This window comes from Teleopsis dalmanni, chromosome 1, assembly GCF_002237135.1.
Source record: "Teleopsis dalmanni isolate 2A chromosome 1, ASM223713v2, whole genome shotgun sequence".
Taxonomy (NCBI): Eukaryota; Metazoa; Arthropoda; class Insecta; order Diptera; family Diopsidae; genus Teleopsis; species Teleopsis dalmanni.
In genome coordinates, this window is record NC_051846.1 from 166,126,435 (window position 1) to 166,152,512 (window position 26,078).

Below are 26,078 nucleotides of genomic sequence, written 5' to 3' on the forward strand. Positions count from 1 at the left end.
TTTTTTACGTTTTAAAAAACGTAAAAAGACTTAATCATGTCTTTTATTTCCTAATATGTCGTCTCTTAACATTTATGAAGATTTTAAGTTTCCTCCTTAGAGAAAATAGTTCCATCATATTTGAAAATAAAATTTGCAGTCAAACGATATGAATGCAATGGGATCTGTTGTAGCTGATATTGTTAGGGCGAATATATTTGCCAAAATGATGAACGAGATCAAACCTAGATTATTAACCAAATCCATAGACGATATATTTGCTGTCATAAAAATTAACAACATAGAGAGTACATTTTACACATTATATAATATAGTAACTTCAACAACTCTCAACCACTTCATCATATAATTCGGAACACAGCTCTGAATTTGATTAGACGTGTATTCAACATCAACGATTCAATTTTTCATAAGGAAAATAAGAAATTTCTAATTGCCATCTTGCTTCAAAATGGTTATCCCAAACGGACCATATCTAAACAACTTTTAATACAAGGGAATATAGTGTGAAAAATCAAATCCGATCCCCAACATTAGCTCTCAAAGCCAAAAACACTTAAAAACCATTTTTTAACAAAGTAAAATCTCCAAAGGACAAATTAACTAAGCACCATGTTGTAAACAAAATTTACTGTGGATGTGACGGGTCAAATATATGCAAGCAAGTATCAAAATCAGGATCAAAAGACAGCATTAGCGACCAACTGCTTTATGATGAACTATACTCCAAATTTTAAAGAAGTACAGATCATCAACAAAGAGACAAATTATAGACGTAGACTAATGCTGGAAATGTTACACATAATAGATGTTCCAGACAGTCAAAGATTTAATTACAAAAAAAACAGGAAGGGTCTTGCACAAATCTACAGGTCTCTGATCAATCATTGGAGAAAAATTTAATATATAACTAATAAATTTAAAATCAAATTTTTTTTCCTTTGTTTGCTCAATTAGTTTTGTTTTAAATTTAATTTTAGTTCTTTTATCTGAATTTATGTTTGATTTTAACTTAATAAATTTAAATGTTAAAAGGTCAAACATTGAAAGAGACAACAATGTTTGTCATTTTTGGTTTTTTGTTTTTTATATATGCTTACCATTTTAATTTTTAATAATTTTCTTTATTATTGCCTTCAAAGTACTCTCCTCCTGCGGCAATACATGCATGCCAACGATTGATCCAATTTTCCATACAAATTTTATAGGCCGCCGAAGGTATGGCCTTTAGTTCACGCAGCGAATTCTCTTTTATGGCCTCTATGGTCTCAAAACGCGTCTATGGTCCTCGCAATGGCAATTTGAGTCGAGGGTAGAGGAAACAGTCACACGGGGCCATATCTAGAGAGTACGGTGCTTGGTTGATGATATTGGTGGAGTTTTTTCCAAAAACTGAGATACCACCAACGCTGTGTGAACCGGTGCTTTATCGTTGTGTAAAATCCATGAGTTTTCCTTCAATAAATCTGACCTCTTTTTGCGAATGACCTCACGTAAACGACGCATAACGACCAAATAATACTTCTTGTTGACCGTTCGAAGAAAACAGTCAGCATAACCTTGATTTTGGACCGACTTTGGCGTTCTGTTTTCGGTTTTGGCTCACCTTCGAAACACCATTCGGTCGATTGTTGTTTGGTGGGCATGTCAAATTCATAGACCCATGTCTCATCACCAGTTATGATGCGTTCGATGAATGTGGGGTCACTATCTGTGTTTCTGCGTTGGAAATCATCTGTTTGGCCACATCACAACGACGCTTTTTTTGAATGAAATTCAGCTAAAAATCGCCTCATGAAAATTTTTCAATTTCTTTGTATAGACGGCAACCAAAAACTAATCGTACGATATGCTTTAAACTTTGACAGAATGTGAATAATAGTGTTACCAGTGTGAAAATAAAAAAAATTGCCGATTGGCTTATCCGGGAATTTAAAAAAAGAACGAATAAGTTCTTTTTTGATCACAAGGTATATGTTCATTTACTTGTATTTAAAAAATTTCTTTTGTTTGTTATTGTACACTGAAGATGGTCATCGAAGTAGACCGAAATATCTGTAATATAAATAATTTTTTAAAAAAAACATATTAACATTATATTAACATATAATTAAATATTTAACACAAACTACTAAGTGTATTTTTTTATTTAAAACAATATTTTTATAATGCCTATGTGTTAAATAAACGACCTAAGCCCAGTAATAATTCAAAACTTAATGAAAATTGATCGTAATAACAATATATTAAAACATTTTATTTATAATTATTTTTAATAATTAATTTTTAAAACAAAAAATTTATAAATTAATTATAAGTCAATTTATATTCGTTTGCTCAAAAATCCCTTAAATGTAAAGAAATACTTTAGATATCTAGATACGCAGCATCAATTTATTTATTTATATAAATTCACTTCCAAATCCAATTGGAATTAATTTTTCATATTAATATTTATATAAATATTTTTAATATTTATATATAATTTGTTGAATAATCTTATTCAACTACCTTATTCAGTTCTAATATTTTTTTATCTTTGGGGGAAAATCTTTGCAAGTATAAATAAGGTTGGAAATTCATACCCTAGACAGTAATAAATTTACCATTGTAAGATGAAGATCTACGCTTTCATAAGCCTTTTGTTGGCCATTTTGGCGCTTGCAGTCGGTACGTTATATACTTTATATTACTTTTGAATAATCGGAAAAATTTAATTGTAATGAAATAATTTTATTTTAGCAACACCAACTCCTGAACCACAACTTGAAGCTAAGTGGGGAATTGGTGGTGGTGGTGTTGGAGGTGATGAAAAATTGTGGGGAGGCGGCGGTGGTGGTGGAGGTCATGGAAAATAGAGCCTTTGATTACATTCTACATACACTATAACAGGCGACCTAAATACGTAAACTATGATTTTTTTTAGAATTTTGTTCACATCAAGAAAAACTATTATAATCTGTTAAAAATCGTTGATCAATCAAAAGATCGATACAAAAAAATAAAATGTTTGAAACCTGAATAAATATTATTTTTTTTTAATTAATTTGAAACAAATTTAAAAATCCTTTAAAAATATTTTCTACACACTACTTACAATCATTTTAAATATTTGCTGTTTTGGATCTAATTATTTTATTTAACAATGAAATTATACAAGTATTGAGATACAGATCTGCCATTTACATATTCATAAATCGAACTACTTCTTACAGATTTCTTGAGGTAGATTGATTTGAATTTATTATATTTGTATTAACAGAGTACTAAGTTATAATTTACTGAAACCTATATATAATCTATTATGCTACTAACTCACAGCTAAGAGATGTTGCTTATACTTTATTATAATCTTATATTCGCTATTAAATCTAGTGAAGATTTACATTAAGTTCTACACCTAAGCGGCATTTTTTAAACGAACCTGTAATAAACAATTCTATATATAAGTCTACAAAGTTTTGTTTAAAAATATTCATTACATGAAGTAAATACCAGCTCGTCCTCTGCTCGCTGTCATTGCCTCAGGAGATAATATCTTATCTCCTACTTCGATCTAAAAGTTATGTGAGAAACAAATATTAAATTGTATACTGAAGGTCGTGTTAACCTTATGGATTCTAATTTTAAAGTTATGGTATAAAAAGAAATCACTAAATTATTAATGGATGTTTAATTCTTAGATCAATTTTGCAATATTTTAAACATATATAAAAACCCAAGTTTGTGTAAAATCTAGTTGACTATTTTAGTACAAAAATCTATAGACGTCCAATGAATGTAGCAATCATTTACATACTTACATATATTTGCTTAAACGTCAAGAACGTTAAATGACTGGAAGACGCTGCACACTAGATTTCTCTAGAAACACCCAATTTATTTCCGAATTTTTCAGTAATGTGTCCTTTAACTACTTGTTTGTATAATCGATACACATCTATCAAACAATGTGACGCCGCACACACTGCAGCTCAGAAAATACTTACAAATTTCTTAAGTCACTCTAAAGTGAAATTTAGGTTTATATAATGTAAGCTTTATGTCAAGCTCTATCAAAAAGCCATTATTGTGGGATATTGAAATATTTCATAACTATGTAGTTGATCACAAGAATAATACTCAAAGCAAAAAAGTTCTAAATAAACAATTATATGTCATATAGAAACATTCCATCCTTTAACTGGGAATCATGGAAGGAAGAAACAAATGTTTTGATTTTGATCTTATGTTAAAAAATAAATTAAAAATAATTAGTTTCATTAAGTTGTCAAATAAGTTTCAAGAATGTATTAAATATATTTCATTCAATACCTTCCTTTCAAAAACTTCAGAGAACTTTATTATCTACGCTTAATATACTTTAATAGAAAAGATAAACTAGTAAAATGTCAACTAACATGAAATTTATACTATATTTTACAGCTGAAATTAATAAATAATTAATTACAAAGGATGTGCATTGAAGTTATTATCCTATAAAAATTCAACTTTAAGAAATTTGATATATTTTTGAGTCTTTAATAAACAACACTTGTGGACCAACGCTTCGGATTATTTCAATAGTCGGTGACATACAAATTCTAAATTTTTCAATCAGAATTAGTCAAATAAATTCATCATATTTATTCAATTTTAGTAAATTTTTTATTAAAACTTTTTTCATTGAATGAACTTAAATTTGTAGTAGTTAGCATTGATCTTTGGTTAAATTTGATGCATTAGTCATTTTTTCATTTTCATTTAAAACAAAATATATTCGGAAAAGTTTCCGAAAATCTGTCTGTGAAAATTCTTTAATTATTAACAAATTTAATATGGTCATACCGGGAAATGCCCTACTAAAAGCCCTTCGTCAGTTGAAAGTTCCATCAACTGCCGAAGAAGTAGCTGGACAAATAGCAAAGAAGTCGAAGAAAAAGTACCAGCTGCTTCTTCAGGAAGTAACGGAGAGCTTAGAAACTGGAGCACGCCTCCGTTACTTTAATTCAAACAATGGGTTTTATTACACTTCTGGAACAAAGAAAAATCGTCGTAAAGATGTTCTGAAGAAATCTGAAAACGATTTTTGTCAATGTCCGTCACAAGAGTCTGTCACTAACGAACCTCCGATTAATCATGTACACCATCTTACAGGTAAGAAATTAGTAATGGATCAGGGGTTTAGAAAAACACTAAGTTTTCGATTTATTTTTATTTATATTTTACTTCATTGTTTTTATATCAATGTCGTTATAATAATAAATTGATTTCAATAATGTCTGGGCTGGTTTAAAAATTTCCATCGAAGCAAATTCGGTTGTAAATAATAAAAAAAATAATTGTTCAGTAGACAAAGGTACGTTTTTTATTACAAAACCAATCCAATAATTTTATAAACCTTATAACGAGATAAATTTAATCACAGATAACGAGAATGCGACTACAGGCAAACGAAAGAGACGTAAACCATTGCATGATTCAGGAATTGCACCTAAAAGGAAGAAATTGACGTTAAAAGGTAAGTTGACTTGAAATCTATTAGATTCCGACATTATAAAAAAAAAAAGATTTCATGACATTATTTGTTTCAGAAAAAAAGCAAATTAATAGTGTTGGTCTTGATGCTGATCCTTTCAAACATGGGTCACTTAATGGATTATGTGAGAAGCATTCTACAACGAAAATCCTGGTCGAGGATTTAAGACTCAAAGTTCACGCAATTGCAAGAGAGTTGGGGATGATTAAAAAAAATGAGTTAATGAGTAAATCGTATGACAAAGGAAAATGTGAAATGAATGAAGAACTTCTTGAGAACAACATAATGAAAGTACTTAAAACTTTTGTACTGTCTCAGAATGAACCGGCTTTCAGAGCAAACACTGTTCTGATAGATAACATCAAAAAAATTCTACATAGCATAATTGATGAGTATATGATGGAATCTGTTTTCAATGATGGGCCAGATGCTGTGGACAAATCTGCCGCTACATTAAATAACTCCAAAATGTTTCGGCCATATATAAACTAAATTGTATTAAATAAATGAATAATTTTTGTATTTATTTTGTGAACTTTTGGAAAATTTGTGAAAATTCATTTGTATTTTTTTCAAAAGCATTATATGTTTTTAAGACACCTAAATGTTTTGGTTTTTATTATTGCATAATAAACTACATATATGCGCACCATGTGGATAATAAATTATAGGAAAAGTGCGATTCGTATGATTCAATCATCATTCTATTGATCATCTGAGAATGAGCCTCTCTCCCTGATTTAAAATCATTGCAACTTTGAGCTTCAAATACGCATTAGAATTATATCGTACACATTTTTAAATATAGATGGAATAACATAATAGAACCATTACGCCATTGGTACTTTTGATCAGCAATCACCGATTGTTGTCCGTCTTGACCATTTCTGTCTACAGCTTAGATAGAGTCTTATTGTACTTAAATTTGTTTAAGTAGCATTCAACAGCATAAACAAGATGTTACTTTTCGTCGATTGTTTGATTTCGTTAATAATTTTCTTATTAAAATGAACTTTCAAGGCAGTGAAGGTTTTCCTTTATCTCATTTAAATCATTTAAATAAATATGCAACACTAATTTCCATCCATTTCCATCACTGCACAAACCTGTCTGATAAAATGTTGCAGCAAATTCTGGGTTAACATCTCAAACACTCGCATTTTCGTATTGTGCACACGGACAGTTTGAACTGATTTGAAAATTTTATGATATTTCCTCGAATACAATGTGCCGGTCTGGAAAACACTTTCTGTTCAAACTCAGTGAATATTGGTTAATATGTCGCACAGTGTGACAATACAGAAATTAACCGCTCAAAATTCAATATTTTCGCAACCAGTGGTATTGATATAAAACTCTTCTAAAATATTGTTTTTGAGATGATCTTTGTTTTAAATCTAATGTACATAATGCTCAACATAATGTACATAATATGTTATAATGTATATAATGTGAACATAATGTGTTATAACTTCGTTATTTTTCAACTGATTTGGTTAAAATTTGAAATATATATAAATTAAATATTTATAAAATAACAAATGCCCTAATATTTTCATTTATTGAATTTGTTGATATAAATAAGCTTTATTAAAGGTCATATTTTGCACAATTTTCATTGAATTTTGGGGCCTTAAACAGATATAAAACATAGAGTGCGCATGACAAATTTTTTGTTGTTTGTAAAGCTATGACACGCTGGAGCAGCTGACAAGCAAAAATAAAGTGACGCTATACTGGATGCCTGGTTACACAGGAATCAATGATAATGAGTCTGCCGACAGTCTTGCACGGGCAAGATCTGCCACTCAAATCTGTGGACCAGAACCTTATTGTGGATTAAGTTGGTCTACAACTAGGTCTCTAATCTGTCGTCGCTACTGGCGCAACAGTCGACGTAACCGTCAGGCTAAAGAGCTGGTTTACCCCTATAGTTATAATAATATATCTTTCTTCAGCAAAACAGAGTTGAGATTGCTGGTTCACCCCTCAACAAAATGAGTCGTTCGGAAGAGATAGAGTGTAGACTCTGCTTAGAAGCAGAGAAGACATTCAGCCACATTCTATGTGACTGCCCAATCTTGATCTGGGCCAGGAGGAGGTCACTGGGTCGGGAACTACTCTCATTTTCCGACATTAGGAGATCCTCAATGACCAACATTTTAGCCTTCATTTGGAAAGCGGAATGTCTTCTGTTCGGTTAGGGTCTGTTGTAGCACAAAAGATTAATCATGGTCGCAGTGCTCTGCTCAAGTGGAAGCTAGTACCTTATCTACTACATATTTTAGTATAATATAAAAGCATTTGTGTCTTAATAAGGGTTCGAAATAGAGATGAAACGGGTTTAATGTATATCTAAGTTAATATTCAAATGTGTCTTACTTACTGCAATCATGGGTACAACGAAATATTTACTAGCTACTGGAATAAGTACAAGCATGTTATATAAAACAAACCAAAAAGTATTCTTGTCCAATAGTGCTTATACAGGAATATATACACACATATATAAAATAATGTACTTGTAATATAAATTATTAATAAAACATTTCTTAATTTATAACACAAAATAATTATTATTCAATTTGCTTTATTATTATTATAATTTGTAGCAAGGTATTTAACAATAATAGCATTTAATAGGAGAATTTACTTTCCACCACCTCCACCGCCACCACCACCACCTCCCCATAATCTGCCACCACCGCCGCCACCACCACCTCCGCCAGGCATTGGTTCAGGATTTGGCTGAGGATTTGGAGTAGCTAAAAGTAAATAAAATTTTTATACTAGTCCTTTAGATTCTTCATTAAATTGGATGTAATTTGCAACATACCAACTGCCAAAGCCAACAGTGCTAGTAAGAATGAATGCATAGATCTTCATCTCTCAACTTCGATTTTAGTAATACCTGAATTATCAACTTAAGCCAATATTTATACTTGATGAAATTTGAATATTTTTATATATCATTCAATTGTATAAATGTCAGCGTATTTTGACCAGGGGTTTCACAGAAATTAAAACAGAATCATTTATCAATATAACTACGTGCTTGATAATAAGAACATTACTGTAAACAAAATTACCTAGACTATAACAACAAAATCAAACACAATACTTTTAGAAAAACATAAAAAACAAAAAAAAAACTGATATTCGATACATTTGTTAAGTTTTATTAATTTTCCATCTAATGAAATATAATTTCTTGGAATCTCGAAAGGGCTTTCCCTATAAACTGTAACAATATTTAACATGCATACAACGACCGTATTAATACATTTGATTTAATAAATGGAAAAGCATTGCTAACCAATTTGAAGTTTCAATGGATCTATTGCTGTAACATTTGCGGTCGTTGGAGTAACAGAAACTTATTATTATTTTTTATTATAATTAAAATTATTGCCGCGAAATCGCCCAACAGTCGTTACTGCGATCAAAAGAGTCCTATTGTACCAAATTCACTTTTAATTACACAACGCCATTTAATGCTTTGTGAACAAAGTCCAGAACTAAATCTGAAGAAGCGCTCCCAATCTCTTCTGGTGACAGAAAGTCTATATAAAATAAGTTTCTTCTGTGCGTTGTTAAAGCTGGACAGTCACAAGGAATATGAATAGTTGTTTCCTTATCTTCGATCTGCATTCCAAATTAGCAAATAAGCAAAGTTTATGTAGATGATATTTTAAACCATAATAACCCATAATGAAACCCATTAGCACTTTTAAATTACCTTTTGAAAATTTAGGAATGTTATTGTAGGAGTACAGTTTGATCAGTGGTTTGATTTGTCTAAATCCTGGGAAATCTTCCCAGTATACCAGCCGCAAACTAATCTCCCACTTCTTGGTTATTCGTTTTGTACTGTCCCAATTTAATCCACACAAAGGTTGAGGGTCTGTAAAAGCAGTTTTTGATGCAGTTCTGGCCAACTCATCAGCTTGTTAAAAACACTGTGACCCGGAACCCAAAAAAAAAACTGCAAGTAACTGTAGAAGCTCGTAATACTCAAGCACCTGTTTCGACTTGAAAGTCCAAGAAGACAGAGCTTTAAGAGCAGCCTGGCTGTGAGAGTAAATAACAATTCACGATCCAGATAATTTGTTGATTGTGTTGGATCTCAGGCAAAAGTTAATTACACATTGAGCCATTTGCCCATTGCCTCCGAAATTCTGATGTTGGGTTCATATACACCAGCACCAATGCCTCCATCCATTTTTGATCCATCTATGTACCAAATCAAACTTTTTGAATGTGATGGTAGGTGTACCTCAAATTTTCTGCCAAACCGTTAGACATTTGTTATATAGTCCCCACCGCACTGAGGTATTTTATGTACACACTGTGTATTTTTATTATTGTTTCATGACCATAGCAGATAAATCTTGTTGATATGGAGCTTTAATCGCAGCGCACTAAGCGCAACCGTAGATGTGCAGAGGTGTCAGCTCAAATACAATTTCAAGTGCTACAGGATTAGAACTAGTTCTCATTCAGTCAGTTCTTAAGAGACACGTAAGTCTCTGACGCTTCGTGCAAACATTATTAGATCCAGTCTGTGTGATCTTTTGCCACCAAACCAGGCATCTATATGCCATGATAGAACGTACTACTGCCTGATATATTCAAAGTATCATCTTTGGGTTGAGGCCCCAAGCTTTACCTATACAGACTTAGAGATTTAGAATAATTTTAATTTTTTTTTTTTTAATTTATTACTCACATATATACATATAAATAAAATATACATATAAATCTAGAAGTTTTAATTTATGATCATATGAAAGTATCGTATATATAAAAAGGTTATATTTACATAAATATAAGTTTGATATCAGTATACAATGCTTTAATTTTTCGTTTAAGGGAAATTAGTATTAGCCAAGGTCTAGTAATAGACCTTAAGTAATATAATTTAAAAACTTCATTTTATCTCTACTTTTTAGCGATGCTTTTTATGAAAATATTAATCATTTTAAAATTCTTAACAATTCATTAAAAACAAATAAGGAAGATGCATGTTCTATATAAAGATAATAAAAATATCTATATTTTTAAAGTTAACTCCACATGGTTGTTATTAAGTTTTTGATTCGAGATTTTGTGAAATAGGTATACGAATACCGACAGTATTCGACAGTATTTTGAGTTTTCAAAAAAAATATCCCAATAATAAGCCAAATGTATTGGTATTCATCGAAGACCAGTTCGTGAAAATCATTATAATACGCTTGTTGCGATCTATTGTAAGGGCGGTTAAATATCTGTTCGGTTTAGTAATGATTTACTTCAATATCATTTCACAATAATAATTTGCTATAATAAAAAATTTTTTTTCAATAAACATAAAAATAATAATAAACATTTTATTTATAATTATTTTTAAAAATTTATTTCTAAAACTTAAAAAATTAATAAATAAATTCTATGAATTTATAATTTATTTTAATTATAATTTATATTATACAATTTATATGAATTTGCACAAAAATCCTTTCAATGTAAATGAAATACATTACCAAATAAGCTTTAAATTGCTATTCTGTATACACTTTCCAATATATTTACTATATGACGACTTATCTTATTTTAAAATAAGAAAGAAGGGGATATGTGCATATTTTAGAGTTTAAATCAATTTATTTATCTATATAAATTTACTTCCAAATCCACCTGCCATTAATTTTTCATGTTAGTATTTATATAAATATTTTTAATGATTACATATAATCTGTTGAATAATCATATTCAACTAGATTATTTTGTTCTAATGTTTTTTAATCTTTTGGGGGAAAACCTTTGTTTTGAACTATATTTATAAAATTATCTGATAAGACTTCAAATCTGTGCGAGTATAAATAACGCTGAAAGTTCATACCTTAGACTATAATAAACTTACCATCGTAAGATGAAGATCTACGCTTTCATAAGTCTTTTGTTGGCCATTTTGGCGCTTGCAGTCGGTACGTTATATACTTTATATTACTTTTGAATAATCGGAAAAATTTAATTATAATGAAATAATTTTATTCTAGCAACACCAAATCCTGAGCCAAAACCTGAACCTAAGTGGGGAGGTGGCGGTGGTGGTGGTGGCGGCGGTGGAAAATTGTGGGGAGGCGGCGGTGGTGGTGGTGGAGGTGGCGGAAAATAGATTCTTTAACCACATACTACATACATTATCACAGGCGATTTTTTTTTAGAATTTGTTTCAATTTAACAAAAAATCATTTATAATCTGTTACAAATCGCTAATCAATCAAGAGTTTCGACATAAAAAAAAATAAAATGTTTCAAAACTGAATAAATATCTTTTATTTTTAATTAATTTAAAAGGAATTTGGAAAGCCTATAGAAATATATGTTACTTCTAAAACCTGCTTGGTATCTTTTTAGATGTAGGCTGTTTTTAAATCTAATTATGCTTAACAATACAATTGAAGTTAAACTAAAATTGTTTGTTATTATATACTGATAGCATATAATATACTATGGACAATGTTTTGGAATCATAAGACGTTTTTGCAATTTAACACTGACTCTGAGCTTCAAATTTGTAAGGATACAAGTCTCAAAAATATAATTATTTACGAATAAATAAATATAAGAAATAATTCTAAGATCGCTGATGATGGGTATTTCGCTATTCTCGAAACAACTTTATAATCTGCCAAAAATTTAAATAATAAAAAGTACTTCTAGGTTTCACTACTCTTCGAAACCTCAATATTTATTTAATAATTATTATTTACCTCTCGATGAAATATATATATTAAAATAGAAGTTCATTTGAACTTTAAAAGTGATAATATCAAAATTTTAAAAATTGGTATTGATTACCTTGGTTGTCGGTGGGTACAGAATTCATTTTAGTACACTGCATACTATTTTGCTAAATATGCCAATCCTTAACTATATTGTGTGTTTTCTATTGAAAATATTTATTAGTAAATATGGCACAAACCGAAAAAATAAATGAACCTAATAATAGGTTTCAACTTCGCTTACATAAAATTTATTGACTATGATATGACATCAAATCATTTCGCATATGTATATACGACTTTTTAACTTTTCAAAACATTTTCATTATATTCATTTTTCTTACTATAATTTCTTTTCAATTAATAAATTATTGCGTTAGTAAGGTAGGTAGTAGAGTGCTAACATAAAGCACTTTAAAATCTTAAAATCTTTCATTTGTTTAATAAAATTAAAAATTATAATGTTTTATTTTTAAAATTGAAATTAATTATTTTATACAATCGAAATAGTAAGTCAATTGATTATGATGCTATATTTATTATTACGATACTGCTAGGATGTACATTATTTTCTTAAATCATTTTCATGTTACATATATGATTTATTTTCTTCGATTTTATGTAAACAGACTTTTAAATATATATTGTACACTAATTCGTACAGTCATTGCTAAATCTTTTTAATCTGCCGCATTACATTCTTCTGCGGTATTCAATGACAATATCCTGATAAAATTGAAATAATGTTCCAAAAATTATTTGGCTTTTATACCACTTTATACCACATCTACTTTACATCAATATATCACAGCTTTCAGTTTTAATGAAGTCACTTTTGAGTATTTAAAAGTGCCTCAAATTTAATTTCTTGTCATTAAAATCGTTTCACAAATATTTCTTTGGACAAAGTAAAATCTTTGACAGTAATTTTTGGAGTGTCTATTTCGATCTCTTATGAATTAGTATTGTACTATTTCTGTTGAAATTTGTAAGTATTATCATTTCCAATTCTTCAATAAGTCATGTTTTAGTATTATTTTGGCTAGTTTGTTTGGAAATAATTTTGTACTATATATAAAAATATAATGCGATACTCTTGTAATAAAATGAAAAAAGTAGTCTTATTTTTTTTTTTATTTCTTTCATTAGAGTTTTTATTTATTTTTTACATGATCATCAATTTAAAGCTAGGTAGCATTTATTTTCCACCACCACCTCCACCACCACCGCCACCTCCCCACAATTTGCCACCGCCACCGCCGCCGCCACCACCACCGCCAGGCATAGGTTCAGGATTCGGTTGAGGATTTGGAGTGGCTATAATAAAAAATTGATTCATTTAATTCTTGTAATTTTCATCCTTAATTCACTATTAGGCCCTTCCAAACATTGTGCCTTTAACTTACCAACTGCCAATGCCAATAAGGCTAATAAAAAGCTTATGAAAGCGTAAATCTTCATTTTAGAATGCTACGTTTAACAATGTCTAGATTCATAATTTGAGCTTATATATATACTTGAATTTATATTATATTTTATATTCACATTGAATTGTACGCGTACATGAGATAATTTTATTCAACTTGATCGACAGCCACAAAGTTTTTTCCAACAGATTAGAATAAAATTAGAACAAGATCAGTTTAATTTGATTACCTATTCAAATAGCATGTAATAAGCAATATCAATATAAAATTAACAAAAAAAAAGAAATCCACTTTATAAAATTCCAATTACTCTATAAATAGTCGCCCATAACGAACTACGTTATTAAAAAAAATAAATAAAAATTAAAACGAATTTCTTTAGAATATTAAACGCTTTGGATAGATATTAAAGGATTCCCCTCAACATGATACTTTTTTTAAGTATAATTTTTATTAAGTATAAATAATGCTTAAATGACATACATTTCAAATACATATCTTTAAGATGAAATATACATGCAAAGTATTTACTTGTAATTCATCACAACCTCTTCATAATTATCAGAATATTAACTATATAATTCGGTTAACTATAACTAAAAAATAGTTAAATAGTAAATTTAATTTTAAATAAATATATTTTAACTTTTAATAATTTTGTGATTGTGTTGTGATTTTAATGCATATCTGTAATTACATACAACATACATATACATATATATATATTTATACATATATATTTATATATATGTATATATTTATTATGAAGTTCAAAGTAAGCGTACTGAAACATCTCAAATTACTAATAAACTCTTGATTCTAGACTAGATAACTAAGCGCTTTCGTGAACTTACTTTGGTACCAAATCAAATCAATAAAAAATGTGACTTTTACTTATTATTATTATTGTTAAATAATAGGTTATGAATGTACTCCGATGTAAAACATCTATTATGCGCCTAAAAGTACAACTAAAACAATACTAGACTATTTATAAATCTAGTAATTGTTGTGGGCTTAATTTTTCATATTTGATTCGATTTGAGACTAAGATTCCTTTTCCAAGATAGTCAAGTCTACATCTTGCTGCCGTTGGGCAGTTATATAGAACGCGTTCTGACATTTCCTTCACCTTATGATAGATAGTACATGAATCACCTATTAATTGAGTCTTCAGTGTCCTGTAAGAAGTTCAGTGTAGAGTTAAGTAAATTTCGTTTCTCCCATTCACATCTTAAGTTATTTATGAAGCTATTTGTTACCCCGCAAAAGGGTTCTGGACCAATGAAAAGAGTACATGCATTCTTCCTTGATAGGGAGTCTGCTGTTTTATTGCTCTCATGCCCTTCATATCCCGGTACCCACATAAGAGCAACATAGTTTCTCGATGCTAGAGCATTGAGAAGTTGAAAGCATTTCCAGACCAACTTTAATTGGAATGAAGAATTTGCTAAAGATTTGAAGAGCTTCTTGCCCCTCCTAAAAAATGTGTATTTTGGTATTTTCTCTAGGCATTTTCTCGCACATAGCTGTAAGGCATGGACCTCTGCCGGTATAATGGAAGCAGTTTTTCCTGTTGTAATTGCTTTGCGGAATTTCGGCTCTACAATTCTTTTTTCTATACTGCCATCTGCTCTTTTGGAGTCATCAGTATAATATAATTGTGAATACTGTTTTAAAATGATTTCATTATTTCTCCAAGTTAATCGGTCACTGATGTTTGGCTATTATTATCAAGAACGTGTTAAAAGTGAAAAAATCACTGCAGCAGTAATTTATTGTCTAAATACCACTGAAAGCGATATTGCCTATATAAAATTCAAGGTATTTTCACAATTAATTACTATTCCAGTGATTTTTTTATTTTTAACATGAAATAATGTTCTTAACGCACTTAATCGAAAACAAAATTTAATGTTTACTGATCGTATTCGTAACTAATTCGGTATATGTGTAGAAAAAAAAACAGCTCCTAAAGATTATACCTACAAAAAAAATTATCTTTATTAAATAAAACTGCCGATCAGTGGTTTTTTGTACCCAAATCAGATAGCGTTAATATGTAAAGATTGATATATAGAGATTTGGTTTGAATAAGTCTGCGGAACGTACCACGCAGCGCAGATACAATCAGTTTATTGTAAAAAATATTTAATAACCGTATGATGTGACATAATAGTCCTCTGAAGTAGCTTTAACAATAATGTGATCTTGTCTTCTGTATTATTTTCTATGTGTATATGTTTAGTCGTTGCTTTTCTTAAATAAATCGGATATATCGAATCAATTGGAAATCATTTAAATCATTGGAACATTTAAAGAACTTTAGTGAGTATGCGGTGTTAGTCCCTCAAAGATTAATTTTGCACATTGTCTTTCATTCGGATCAACCGACGAGATCGTATAACTGAAATTATTATTTATACATTAAGAACATCAATTATTTTTGGACTAAGCACATTTTATATTTAAAACTCTACTCTATTCACTCTTTATAGTACACTTAAATCTAAGTAACTTTTAAGTTTTTTCAAAATTAAGTTAATAATAAATATTAATAAAAGAGAGGAAAAGTGTGGAAACTTAATTCAAGGCCTCACAGCTCACATCACGACCTCACAGCTTACATCACATCCTCCCTTATCTACCAAATAAATTTTTTCCACGATAATGCAGAAACTAAAGTAAACAACCTCTTAAAAAAGTATAACAAACCTTCCCTAATTTAATTAAGCGTGCTTTCACGTTAAAATAAAATCTATAAAGTATATATAATATAAGTATATTATATACTATGTATTTGTTATTTTTATTTTACATTCAAATAATATTTAATTTACTCTATCATTTCATGGTTCAAAACTCAAAAAATAATAAAATCAAAAGTATTATTTCCTATTAGTGAACTTAATAGTCTATTAGCAACTGAATAATGATAGTTCCGTTTTAAATATTTTAAGAATCTCGTGTCCAATGCTCCGCCCACTTCGAATGAAGAACTGTGGCGGGCAACCAAATATCTTCAAAGGATATTTTATATATCGAAAGCAAAAGGCTACCAAAATGATGAACTGTGTATAAAGAATCTTATAGAATACCTCATACCACAGTGTATACCACAGTGTTTACTTGAAATGCTCGAAGGTATTCATAGGTGAGGAATATCGCCAATAATCTAGAAGCATTTCTGCTTTTATGAAGCTTGCAACTAGTTCCATGAAAGCAGATTGACACCAATTGGAATTATTGAAAACGATATGTAGACACCTTAAGTTCTTCTCACAGATTCAGAGAAAATATAGTTTTAATAGCAACACAAGATGATCACCTCAGTCGATTGCTTGACTTCAAACAATGAAGAATCAATTTTTTTCGTATTTAAAAGCAGTATAAATATTTTATTATAGTTTATGTAAAAATTTACATCTAAGTTCAAATTATAATTGTTTAACAACTTCCACCACCTCCACCACCGCCACCGCCGCCACCAGCTCCGGCACCACCACCTCCTCCTCCACCGCCGCCTCCGCCACCGCAAAGGCTAACTCCTCCACCGCCACCGCCGCCGCCACCTCCTCCAGGACTAGGATAGGCTAAAAAATTATTTTTAAAATATTAATTTTAACAAGGCAAAAAGGATAATTCCAAATGAAATACTCACCAGCAGCGAAGGCAATTAGGACTAAAATAAAAGAAATAATTGCATATAATTTCATTTCGTTTTACAGCAATAAATGCAAATTTCTAATGAAATGAACTTGTTTTTATACCATTTTAACGAAATTTGTTTTTGCTTTATTTTACATTGAAAAGGTCTTATCAGCTGTGTAAGGTTACAAAGAGCATTAAAATTGATATCAGCTTTAAAAATTAGTATATGCAGTTTTTTATTTTCTATAGGTATATTAATAATAATAATAAAAATATATATTGATTATTTAATATAAAATGATTTTTACGTTTTCAAATGCGGTCAACTCTACCGCATTGTTCTTGTATGGACACATTGACTTAAACTAAATATTTATATCATAGAACGTATATATCCAGAATTACTACTGATACCATTATAATATGTTATGGATAAGAAATTTATATTGTATTTTATTTTTTAAGATCATAATCGCTGATAGAAAGTATAGTTAAAATTTTAGTCATTATTTAACAAGTCTAAAAATTACTACACCCTTTCGATAAGTATGACCGAGTTCTCTATGTTACTGTACAAAATTTGGAAACTATGTGTTTTTAGAATTATACTTTAGAATGTACTGCGATGTAAGCAATAGTAAAACTAGTTTACTAAATTGTTGAAAACATCCACAGTGAATTATGTATGCCAAGAACTATTATCTATTTTACTTTCGGTTCCAGCAAATATTTGAGCAGACTAGCTGCTTTCGATCACAAGTATACCTTAACAGTGAAATATTTTAATAGCTTGAGTGATATTGAAACTCCATTTTGCATAATAATATCTTTTATTATATGTTTTATATATAAAATAATTATGTCAACTTAATTTGCTGGTATTACGAAAAATTCTTCAACAAAGTTTACTTTTATATTAAAAATATAGATGGACAAACAGTCATACAGGCATATAGACCTACAAAGTTATAAATAGATTGATGCATGATCGGTTATCGCTACATAGATTGTAGATTTGTATAATAAAGTGTATGGATTCTATAATCTGCGGTGTCGTTTAACAAAATATTTAAGACACCTAATACGCTATCGTCAAGGTTACAAAACTAAATATATATTTTCATAAAATCATAATTTTAAAATTTACATTAATAATTAATTTTTTAAAACTCTAGATTTATGAAATCATTACAAAATCTACAAGTCATATTTTAATAAATTGATAAGGTATTTATAACAAAAATCACGAATCAGATAATGTTTGATTAAGGAATATAATTAACTAGAAATCATATATATATTAATTCTAAATGTAAAAGGCTGGGATATTAGTAAAGTTTTATTTTTTTAAATTTAAAATGAATTTTTCTCTAGTTTTGTGTGTCATTATGAGGTATATTTTGATAAGTGATGCTTAATATTCTCCAATATGAAGACACGGTAGTGCCGAAAATAGATTAAGAAAAGTAAGTGGTGGTGGTGGCCATAGTAGTCCATATAGGGGTACTGGTGGTAAAGTTGGAATTAAAAACAGAGATGGTTGTGTATATTTTAGAAAAAAATATAAGATATGGACGACATTATTCATTGGGTGGTTAAAAGACGATTTCAAAAATTGTTTAAAACAAGTTCAGTAATTCAAATTTAAAATGAAATTGGAATATCTTGGAAAAAAACATTTTAGCTTACTTATATACAATTTGAATTTTTCTCAACTCATTACAATTGGTTTCCTTTACATCAAATTACTATTTTTAATACTTTAATGTAATTTGGTAATTTTCCACCAAAAATAAATTCAATACTCTTATTGAGATGCCCGGCAGAGATATCAGTCTTTTGATAGAGTTACTTACAGGTCATTATACATCAAAAAACCATGCCAGAAAATTGAATCTCCCCTTCAATCATACCTATCGCAGCTGTAGACAGGACAACGAAATTGCCCCTCATCTTCTCTGTCTTTGCCCAGCTTATGTACGACAGCGACTAAATATTTTAGGGACCCCTTCCTTGAGGATCTTGAGAAAGACCTCGCACTAAAAATAATTTTCAGCTTCGCCAAAGATTCTATGTAATTTTAAACCCTAAGTTTCTTCTCTACACGGCAACTGAATAGGCCAATATGCCTAAGTGGATCCCCTACAGACCGCCGGTACAACCTTATCTATATACAGTAGAATCTTTATCAATCGAAATCTAAGGGAAGAGCAAAATTGTTTGAATAGTAGAAGTTTAATATATCTCAACAAGTTTGAGATATATTAAGGTTAAGAAAATAATCAAAATTGTTTATTTTTATTACAAATGTGTTTATTTGTATTTTTAAAAAAAAATAAATACAAATGAATATAATTTTATATGTATATATATTTCATTACAAATTATGTGTTATGAAGTACTTACAATGGTTATATTTCATAGCATACATAATGTCGATATATCTTTATCAGTATTTGATATTACCTTCATAATAAGGAAATATAAATAAGGAAATTTTATAGCAATGTGATTGCGTTGTTGCCCAAAATCGTATAAAACTAGGAAACCAAATTATTGAAAAATTTCAATTTGTAATGAATGACCTTCCTATACTTCGAAATTTAAATTCTTTGTAATATATAGTTGAGGTAGGTTATATATTTGTAAAGAGACACTTTCAAAAGATAAATTATTTACATTTTATATCAGCAACCAATGAATCATTTCCCTTAACATCAATTAATTTATATCGTGACTTCTACAAATTATAAATATACAAAATATAAAATAAATATTGTTTAGATATGTGAGAGTTCCATTTGATGCTTATTTTATAAGGTGTGCTATAGACAAGTAAAAAAGAAAATTAGATAAATTAGATATAATTAGAAAAAATTTAAATATGCCTTTTAAACACCCTCAATACTCCTTTCACATATAATTAGTTCCATGTTAATTATACACTTCAATTATATGTACGTATTAGTGTGTCAAAATGTTTAAACATTAGAAATGTTCGAACAGTTTGAGTATAATCGAATTCGAAGATTTCTATCTATCTTGAAACGTTCGAAAATGGTCCACTTGCTTAAACAGTTGATCTGTTATATTTTTTCTTTTATATCCGTTTTGTTTTATATATTTACGATTGTATGTTCGAAGACCGTGTATAGCTCGAATGGGTCGCTGTACTAGGGGCACACTAAATACCATATTCGGAACTTCGAAAGCTTGAATAATATTAGAACTATATTATGTATGCAATTCAACTCTCCACAGATATTACGCAAGATAAATATATGTTAAAGTAAATTTATAGTACATTATAGAGATTCAATTCTCTGTGATATCTTCTTCTCCCTTCTTTTCCCAGCTTAATAGCTATCAAATAGCTTAACAAACCTAATACACTCTTTATTTAGGATAGTGTGAATATAGTACTCATATTTTTAAGTATAAATAAATTACATTTCAAAACCCTCAATGAATACTGTATTTGATTTATGAATCATCACAAGATCTGCAAGTCAAATTTTAAAGATTTGTTTAGGTGTAAATTAAAAAAGTCACGAAACAATCAATGCTTGATTAAGGAATGTAATTTACTACTTAGCATGTGTACTAATTTTTAGTATAAAAGGCTGGAAAAATAGTAAAATTGCATCATTTTGAGTTAAGATGAAATTCTTTATAGTTTTGTGCATTATTCTAAGCTGTATTTTGCTAAATCAAGCTCAGTATTATCCTGGTCGAGGAGGTGGAGGTGGCGGAGGCAGACTAGGTGGAGGCGGAGGAGGCGGTGGCAGATCATTTGGCGGTGGTGGTGGTGGTATGAGAGGATATGGTGGTGGAGGTGGCCGTTATGGAGGAGGTGGTGGAGGAGGTGGTTATCCATGGGGCAGATAAAAACAATATTTCAAAAATTGTTTAAAACGAATCAAGTAGTTTTGATACGCAAAAATTTTTATTATATCAGTTAAAAATACCAAAATGATTATTTGCTTTGGTGGAATTGCATAAATTGAATAATAAATTGAATTTTTAAATTCATTTAGAAGAATAAAAAACTAATTAGCAAAATAATACAAATTTTGCCTAATTATGTATAAAATTGTTCACTTTTGGTTAAGTAATTTATTTAAAAATTTTCTTATTAAATTTAATCTTTATTAAATTTTCGAGCAAATGTTTTATTCGCGATTAAAGTCTATTATTTGTATATTGTACTATAAAGTTAGAAAATAATATGGTGGATTAGAATCTAAATAAGTTTTACAATATGATTATATTATGATTATATGATTATAATAAATTTAAAAAAGACAAAAACTTATATGCTTACATATAATTTTATTATCAGTTTTAAATATAGAAGACATATTAAAACCACACAATTAAAGTAAATCACTAAGCCTAATCAAAAAGTATTTTCCTGTAAATCTATAATTTTGTAGAAATTTAGTAAATTTCCTAAATTTGCAAAATTCAGATTTTGCTTAGAAAGAGTCTAAGATGTTACACTGAATTTTCAAACTGTGAATAATTGTAACTTACAATAAAAAATCTTTAATACTAAAATGGTTTTACTTTAAATCTTTAATTAGAAGTATTAGGAGTACTCTGTCTTGCAAACTCATTACAAGGTGCACGAAATGCACAAATTGCGCGAGCTTGCAATGTACAACAACAAAATACACACACAAAGTTTTTGCAATTACTTGCAATCTTGCTATACTTAAACCCATGCATATATGCTTGCAATGAAACAAATAAAAAAAACAGCTGTTTTGACATCTTCTCTGTTTGCTTCTCATATGGATGTGGTATGCTGCAAAAATAGCTGTTTCATTTTGATGCTAAAATTCTGCTACAGAGGTGTTCTTGTACTCTTGAAATTTTAGTATAGCATTCTTGTATTACGTACACTTTGCAATGACTTTGCAAGACAGTGCAAAGTAAATACCCCTAATAATAGCACAGTAATTGAGGCACTCCTTTAATCCCATGATTTGTACATGATTATCTGAAGTACTTACAAAATATATTCTATTAAAATAAAAACTATTTAAAAATAATGCGTATAAAAACAAAAAGAACAAACTTTGCTAAGAGTTACCGCTAGAAAAAAAATATATATTTGATTGTTAGTGAAAATAAATTAAAAAAAATAATTTTAATTAATTAACTAGTTGAATATTAAATAAATTTGTAGCTAACAATTATCATTTCGTAATAACGTTTGTGGAATTCCCAATATCACTTGAGGTCAATTTTAAAGATAACGCCTAGAACACCAATATTACTCTAATATTTTGTGTTTTTATTTTACTTATAAGAAAAGTATATAAGGCGCTTTTTTCAGATAATAACATTAATAAAAATGAAATTCCTTGTCTTATTATCAATAATTATTGGCTGTATTTTATACGGCCATGCACAATATTATCCTGGTGGCGGAGGCGGACCATTCGGCGGTGGAGGAGGTGGACCAATTGGTGGTGGTGGAGGTGGACCGTACGGTGGTGGTGGAGGCGGACCATACAGAGGTGGTGGTGGACCATATGGGGGTGGAGGCGGTGGACCATATGGGGGTGGAGGCGGTGGACCATATGGAGGCGACAATTCATATGATGATTGATTGAACAACAAAATTTTAATTGTAAAATATGAAAATTAAAATGTTTCCCAATAAATCTTAAATAATAAATAAAGTAATTATGTATAAAAAAAAAGAAGTAAAATAGAGTTTGAACATTTATATTTTAATATATTGCATTTGAATTACAATATATATTCATAATAATAAAAGTGGTTACTTAATCCGTACAGTATTGGTTGTTTGCAAATTTTTTGTATATACAGTGACATATTGTTACCAACATATTGTTTTAATATAATAAAAAATATTATTTAAAAACTTATGAAATTAAATATTACTATTTTCTTAAGACTAATAAGTAATTGGTTTTTATTATATATAAAATAAAATAATATTTTTTTATATACAATATTTTTTATATATTTTTTAAAAAAATTTATTTTCTTATTGACCAATTTTTTTTAATAATAATTTAAACGGGCCAATAGTTGGTCAATACTTTATACATTTACATTATAACAACATTATAGTACCCTGAAGATGACTGTAGAATGTAGTTGAAATAATGGTAGTAATGGATTTAATTAAAATAATTTTAAAACCTCAAATAAGTGTATTATTTAAATATTGTTTAATTAACTCGTTTTAAAAAAAAATTATTATTAAAATTTTTTGAAGTGGTTTTTTCGAACAGTTGTGAACTACAACAACAAAAATTTTATTTTTTATATTATTTTAATTAATTGAAAATTTGGCTGAACATTAAAATTTTTTATAAAAAGAAGACACCGGTTTTTCTTTAAAGATACGTGTAACAGGACTAATAAAGATAAAATTTTGTTTAGTAAGGTTTGACAATTTATAATGAATGGGTTAGCTCTTGCACAACGGTTCCAAATTGTGGAAATTTACTTTAAAAATAGATCTATTCGCGGAGTTCGTATCGAAAAATTGTGTTTAGTGATGAAACTATTTTTGATTAAATGGCTACATTAATAAGCAAAATTGTCGTATATGGAGCGAAGATCATCCTCAAGCTGTTAACGAATTATCTTTACATCTGTTAAAGTTAACTGTCTGCTGCGATTTACACGATAGCGAGATAATTATTCATTATTTCTTTAGAAATGTGGAAGGAGTTGCCATTACAGTGAATAGCTAATACTATAGAGTTATACTGACTGAATTTTTGTTTCTAAAAATTAATCGGTTAAACATCAACGATAATTAGTTCCAACAAGACCCCGATTTATGGCGCAATTTGCCATAAAGTGCCATACAGCTTATCAATCGATTTATTGCGAAATCAATTTCGTAACAACTTTACTTCCAGAAGTGGTCCTGCTGTGCGTGGCCGTCTTTGTGCGATTTAACGCCTCTCGATCACTTTTTATGGGGCTGGGGCTATGTTCAGTTTTTGGTTTATGCCGATAATCGACAAACCAGCAACTTTTGAAGTATTTGAAGCCAATGTTCTTGTCACCAAGGAAATGTCATACGGCCACATTTATTCAAAAAAATAGTCAAAAATTTGACTGATTGAATGGACCATGTTACTTGTAGCCGAGGAGGACACATCATCAGCCGAAAATCATATTCAAAAATAACTGTCAGAAAATTATCCACCAGATCATAATAAAAAAAATATCAATGCAATAATATTGCTATGTTGTATTATCATTAAAAGTTCTTATGCAGCTAAAAAAACGCTCAATATAACCAATAAGTGATAAGAAGTACTACTTCAGTTGACATATTTTCCGACAGATATGCTTACTGACAAACTTAAAATGACCCATGAATAAAGTTCCCTACGACTTGGATAACACGAGGACTATCTTCAAAATCTGGATTGGGTTTTAAGATAGGATCTTCATCGCCCGTAGAATGCGTAAACTGTCAGACATATACGAATTAAAATATATAGTATGTAAGCAGAGGAGAGTCATATATTATAAAAATATTTTTAAAAATTTGTTAAATACTGTTTTTATTTTACTAAACAAAATTTATTTAAGAATTTCGTAATAATTATTTCTAGATAATATATGATGTTCTTACTGAATCTAATATCGATTACTTCATATAGTATTTAGATATAACAGACGTTCTGATGGATAAATAAATGGTTTGAATGGTTTGAAGTTTTTGTGTGCATTTTATTATATTATTATGTTTGTATACATTTATCTGTTATATTAAAACGTAATAATGTGACAATCTTGTACTTATTCTGTGGTTATATTTTGATGTATTAAATAAATATTTTTTTATGGGGAAATTATTTTACACTATATATGGCTTCCACGAAATATATGATGAAATAAGAATTATTTAATACTAATACACATTACTTTGTTTTTTTTATTTGTTTTTTTTTAGTTGATTATATTCTTATATTTTTTCAATAATTTTGAATACGTGATACTTTGATAACTGATCTGTTTTTAATCTATTGGGAATTCCTGCGCTTAAATTTCGCTGTCGCTGCATTTCAATTAAATTATTTGTAAAAAATGAAAATTAATTTGAGTATAAATATAGGCCTTAGTTAATAATTTTAATATTATTAAACTCATCTTCACAAAATGAAGGTTTACGCATTCTTAAGCTTTTTGTTAGCCTTTTTAGCGTTAGCAGCTGGTAAGTGCAAATGCAAAAATTCTGAAAATGTATAAAAGACTTAATATAATTAATATTTTTTTAGCTAATCCAAATCCTCAACCCAATCCTGAACCAATGCCAGGTGGTGGTGGTGGCGGTGGTGGAGGAGGTGGCAAATTGTGGGGAGGCGGCGGCGGTGGCGGTGGTGGTGGTGGAAAATAAATTACAACTACCTAATGTGCTACAGAACAACAAATAAAATGTTAAAATAAAATTTTAGTTAATTGATTTTATTTGTGTCAACAATTCAGTAACACCATTAAATGATCAACATTTTTATATTTGTGTATTAGAATCTGAAATGCAGAGACCCTAACAATATTATGTTATCAAAAACAATAATTATTATAATTTTTATTATTATTATATATGGTACTGTGCCCCCTTCTGAACAGAGAGTATGACTCCAAACCCTGTTGCTTCGATAAAGAGTCGTATAAAACCTACTTTAAATAATTTAGTTGGCT

General features: G+C 29.2%; 6 protein-coding genes and 1 long non-coding RNA gene across 10 annotated transcripts; 4 read left to right on the forward strand and 3 right to left on the reverse strand.

Moving 5' to 3' along the window:
* Positions 1–4,737: 4,737 nt before the first annotated feature.
* LOC119669590 lies at positions 4,738–6,045 on the forward strand. 4 transcript variants are annotated; one of them, XM_038079558.1, is made up of 4 exons: positions 4,738–5,136; positions 5,270–5,338; positions 5,408–5,500; positions 5,574–6,045. In XM_038079558.1, exons 1-4 carry the CDS (start codon positions 4,818–4,820, stop codon positions 6,008–6,010), a joined length of 918 nt encoding a protein of 305 aa, XP_037935486.1. In that variant the 5' UTR covers positions 4,738–4,817; the 3' UTR covers positions 6,011–6,045. The 4 variants fall into 4 exon arrangements, with proteins under 4 accessions (XP_037935486.1, XP_037935494.1, XP_037935503.1 ...); XM_038079566.1 differs by having other exon boundaries at positions 5,330–5,338; XM_038079575.1 differs by having other exon boundaries at positions 5,333–5,338.
* Positions 6,046–8,091: 2,046 nt separating this feature from the next.
* Positions 8,092–8,461, reverse strand: LOC119669614. Its single transcript, XR_005251621.1, has 2 exons — positions 8,355–8,461; positions 8,092–8,283 (listed from the first exon to the last, which is right to left on the reverse strand). It is a non-coding gene; the product is annotated as an uncharacterized LOC119669614 (long non-coding RNA).
* A 2,914-nt stretch (positions 8,462–11,375) lies between these two features.
* LOC119669620 (protein FAM98B-like) lies at positions 11,376–11,832 on the forward strand. The gene is made up of 2 exons (XM_038079602.1): positions 11,376–11,487; positions 11,560–11,832. The coding sequence occupies exons 1-2, from the start codon at positions 11,433–11,435 to the stop codon at positions 11,676–11,678; spliced, it is 174 nt and encodes a 57-aa protein (XP_037935530.1). The 5' UTR covers positions 11,376–11,432; the 3' UTR covers positions 11,679–11,832.
* Positions 11,833–13,463: 1,631 nt separating this feature from the next.
* LOC119669630 (probable H/ACA ribonucleoprotein complex subunit 1) lies at positions 13,464–13,795 on the reverse strand. Its single transcript, XM_038079613.1, has 2 exons — positions 13,695–13,795; positions 13,464–13,605 (listed from the first exon to the last, which is right to left on the reverse strand). Exons 1-2 carry the CDS (start codon positions 13,747–13,749, stop codon positions 13,487–13,489), a joined length of 174 nt encoding a protein of 57 aa, XP_037935541.1. The 5' UTR covers positions 13,750–13,795; the 3' UTR covers positions 13,464–13,486.
* A 3,290-nt stretch (positions 13,796–17,085) lies between these two features.
* On the reverse strand, positions 17,086–17,455 carry LOC119669639 (forkhead box protein D1-like). Its single transcript, XM_038079624.1, has 2 exons — positions 17,377–17,455; positions 17,086–17,308 (listed from the first exon to the last, which is right to left on the reverse strand). Exons 1-2 carry the CDS (start codon positions 17,429–17,431, stop codon positions 17,163–17,165), a joined length of 201 nt encoding a protein of 66 aa, XP_037935552.1. The 5' UTR covers positions 17,432–17,455; the 3' UTR covers positions 17,086–17,162.
* Positions 17,456–21,026: 3,571 nt separating this feature from the next.
* Positions 21,027–22,986, forward strand: LOC119666656 (glycine-rich protein 23-like). Its single transcript, XM_038075936.1, has 2 exons — positions 21,027–21,246; positions 22,808–22,986. Exons 1-2 carry the CDS (start codon positions 21,027–21,029, stop codon positions 22,984–22,986), a joined length of 399 nt encoding a protein of 132 aa, XP_037931864.1.
* A 2,523-nt stretch (positions 22,987–25,509) lies between these two features.
* Positions 25,510–25,890, forward strand: LOC119669648 (glycine-rich selenoprotein-like). Its single transcript, XM_038079637.1, has 2 exons — positions 25,510–25,590; positions 25,655–25,890. Exons 1-2 carry the CDS (start codon positions 25,536–25,538, stop codon positions 25,771–25,773), a joined length of 174 nt encoding a protein of 57 aa, XP_037935565.1. The 5' UTR covers positions 25,510–25,535; the 3' UTR covers positions 25,774–25,890.
* Positions 25,891–26,078: the final 188 nt, after the last annotated feature.